Source organism: Malus sylvestris, chromosome 9 (genome assembly GCF_916048215.2).
Source record: "Malus sylvestris chromosome 9, drMalSylv7.2, whole genome shotgun sequence".
In the NCBI taxonomy this organism is placed as follows: Eukaryota; Viridiplantae; Streptophyta; class Magnoliopsida; order Rosales; family Rosaceae; genus Malus; species Malus sylvestris.
The window spans coordinates 24,342,156-24,345,472 of NC_062268.1; the positions used below are offsets into that span (position 1 = coordinate 24,342,156).

The 3,317-nt window shown below is 39.7% G+C and overlaps 1 protein-coding gene across 1 annotated transcript; it reads left to right on the plus strand.

The window, feature by feature from the left end:
* Positions 1–1,474: 1,474 nt before the first annotated feature.
* Positions 1,475–2,059, plus strand: LOC126633897 (uncharacterized). The gene has a single exon (XM_050304428.1). The coding sequence runs from the start codon at positions 1,475–1,477 to the stop codon at positions 2,057–2,059; it is 585 nt and encodes a 194-aa protein (XP_050160385.1).
* Positions 2,060–3,317: the final 1,258 nt, after the last annotated feature.

Here is a 3,317-nt window from a genome sequence, read left to right on the forward strand (position 1 = left end):
TTGAAAACCTCAAATTTACATTTTACAACCCAAAAATGAATCTTTACAATGAATCAAGAGAACCCAAATACTCCACAATACTAAAAATTCAACACAGCAAAAATACCCAAATGGAAAACGACTTAAAATTTTAGTTAATTACCAGACGTCGCGGTTCAGTCAGCCCCAAAAGGAAATGGAAATAGAGATCTTCCAGAATTTCCATACTTATTTAGTACTAGTCTAATCGATATCCATAAAGTTGAGCCTAAATGGTCTAATAAACAAGTCAATGCCAATCCCCTGATGAATTGATCGATTGAGAAACAAATTTCTAGGGAAAAAATAGATACCTATCTCAGACCCAGAAATCGATCAAAAACAAAATCTATCTCAAACCTAGAATCTACCTGAAACCTAGAAATCAGTCAAACCCAGATCTATCGAACCTATAAGACAAAATGGAAGAGGAAATCGCGAGAGATTTACGAGGATGCGGCAGTGGTCGTGGGATGGTCTGGCAAGGTTGTCGAGCAGGACGAGGAGTCGAGCGGGATGACGCAGCGATCTTAGTAATCCGCTTGTATTCGAGGGGGGGGCTCGCTATGACCATCTAGCGAGCCCCATAGTCGACACGAGTGAAGTTTAATCTACTAAAGTTAGTCTCTTCCTCTAACAAACATAGGATTACACTAATATCTAGTCCAGCGAAACCTAGTGAAGGCAAACAAACACTCCTCAAGTGTTTTGAAGAAGCCTCATTGTCCATGATGCCCGTGGCAGTTTCCATTAGATAGCGCCTAGTCTTTTCAATTCTTAGACTATAGTCAGGGTGAGCGGCATGTTGATCATTCGTCGAAGGTTGAGCATTATGGGCTTTGCCCTTTCCTTTGTTTTGATGCATAGGGGCATCTTTCTTTTGTTGGAAGCTAACCAGCTCCTGGAGTCGAGGGGTCGAAGGCAGTAAGGAGCTCCTGAGCAAAGGGTGTTGTCTGCATCGAAGAAGGAAGAAGAAGAAATGAAGGGTTGGCCTCCAAAGGCTAGTTTTTTGTTTAAATGTGTGAGTGACAAATGTACACTCCAAATTAGATCACTTAAATCCCAATGAAGGGCTAAGATTTAATCTGGAGTAGTAAGGTGGATTTAGTGTTTAAATATTGTCTAATCACCAACTCTTTTACACAAGTATGGGTGATGGAAATGTACCATACCCTTACACATTTTTCTCTACTTAATAAAGTATGGTTGCTGCATTTTCTGCACAACCTTGAAGTTGAAAACAACACTCCAATATCCTCTTAATTCTCTGCCATTCTACCCCAAGAAACCGATCCAAAATTATAACAAAAAATCATCCTAACAAATAAACTTTATCATGGCCTCAGATCTCAGTTTCTGATTTGAAAACTTTCTAGGCGTAATCTGTGAAAGTTAAGACTTTTGGGAGCACCAACGAAGTGTCCTCAACAACAACAACCAACAAACAATTATGAAAATGAAGGGATCCAGCAGTAGCAGTGAGCTAAAAGCTCCAGTCTTTGATGGGAAAAATTATGATTTTTGGAGAATAAGAATGACAACCATTTTCAAATCCTATGATCTATGGGATATGGTTCAACACGGGTATGAACTACCTGAGATGGAGATCGATGCTCTAGAGGAGGATCTCACAGAAACACAACTCGAAACACTAAAGCAGAATCAGATGGAGGATGCTAGAGCACTTGGAATCATTCAAGGTGCTGTCTCAGACACCATTTTCCTGAGGATAGCAAATGAAGATATTGCATATGGAGCTTGGGAAGTTTTACAGCAAGAGTACATAGGAGACACTAAAGTTAGAAAGGTAAAACTTCAGTCCCTTAGAAGAGATTTCGAGTATACAAGAATGAGGGAAAATGAGATGATAAAAGACTATTTCACTAGGCTGTTTGATGTTGTAAACAAGATGAAAACATATGGTGAGGAACTGCCTAATGAAAGAATTGTCCAAAAACTGTTGATTAGTTTGACTAAACCCTATGATTCAATAGTGAGTGTTATAAAAGAAACCAAAGACACTGAAACTCTCAGTGTGTAAGATGTGATGGCATCCTTAAGAGCTTTTGACCAAAGACTCGAGAGGCATGCTGATTTTGGATTTGAGAAAGCCTTTCAATCACTCAATGTTGGATCTGGTAATCAAGCCAGTGTAAGCAATCAGAAACCACAGTGGAAGGGCAAGAACAAGAAATGGGAAGGGAAAGGGCTTCATAACTGTAGACCTAACTAAGGCAGCAACATTAATGTAGGTCCAAGAACCAAACAACAATGCAAACATTGTGACAAATTTCATCTTGGAGAGTGTTGGTTCAAAGACAAGCCTAGGTGCCACAAATGCAACAGGTTTGGGCACATTATGAGGACTGTAGATCAAAGAATGTGCAGCAAGTGAACTGTGCAAACCAAGTGGAGGAAGAAGCAAATGTATTATGTGCCTTCAGTGTAAAAGTGGAGAAAAACAATGAAATGTGGTACATTGATAGTGGCTACAGCAACCACATGACTGCACATCAGTCATTACTCATTGACATTGACACAAACTTAACTAGAAAAGTGAAAATGGGAGGTGGAAACATTGTCAAGGCCATTGGAAGAGGAACTCTGGTTATCAACACCAAGAAAGGAAGAAGATGCATAAGGGAGGTGATGCTAGTGCCAAGACTGGATGAAAACCTACTTAGTGTGGGTCAAATGATGGAGCATGGGTATTTCCTACTCTTTGGGGGAACTATGGTTGAGATCTATGATGACAGATCCTTATCAAATTTGGTGACCAAAGTAGAAGTGAAAAATAAAAGCTTTCCACTTGTGTTGAGGTACTTAGAAGAAGTGGCAAGGAAAGCAAGTGTGACAGGTTTTATGAAACTATGGCACAAGAGGTTTGGTCACTTAAACATGACCAGCCTAGAAAATCTACAAAAGTATGAAATGGTACAAGGGATACGTAAGATGGATCACTGCAATGAAACCTGTGAAGGATATGCTTTTGGGAAGCATCACAAGGATCCATTTGAAGTTGGCAAGGCTTGGAAGGCAACAAAGCCACTCAATTGATTCACACAGATGTGTATGGACCAATGAAAACAACAACAATCAGTGGAAACAAGTATTTCTTAACCTTCATTGATGACTACTCACAGATGTGTTGGGTGTATTTCATGAAGTTCAAGTATGAGGTATTCACAATATTCAAGAAATTCAAGGCAATGGTGGAATTGCAAAGTGGATACCAAATCAAAAGATTGAGAAGTGATAAGGGAGGTGAGTGCACCTCACATGAGTTCAATGCATTCTGT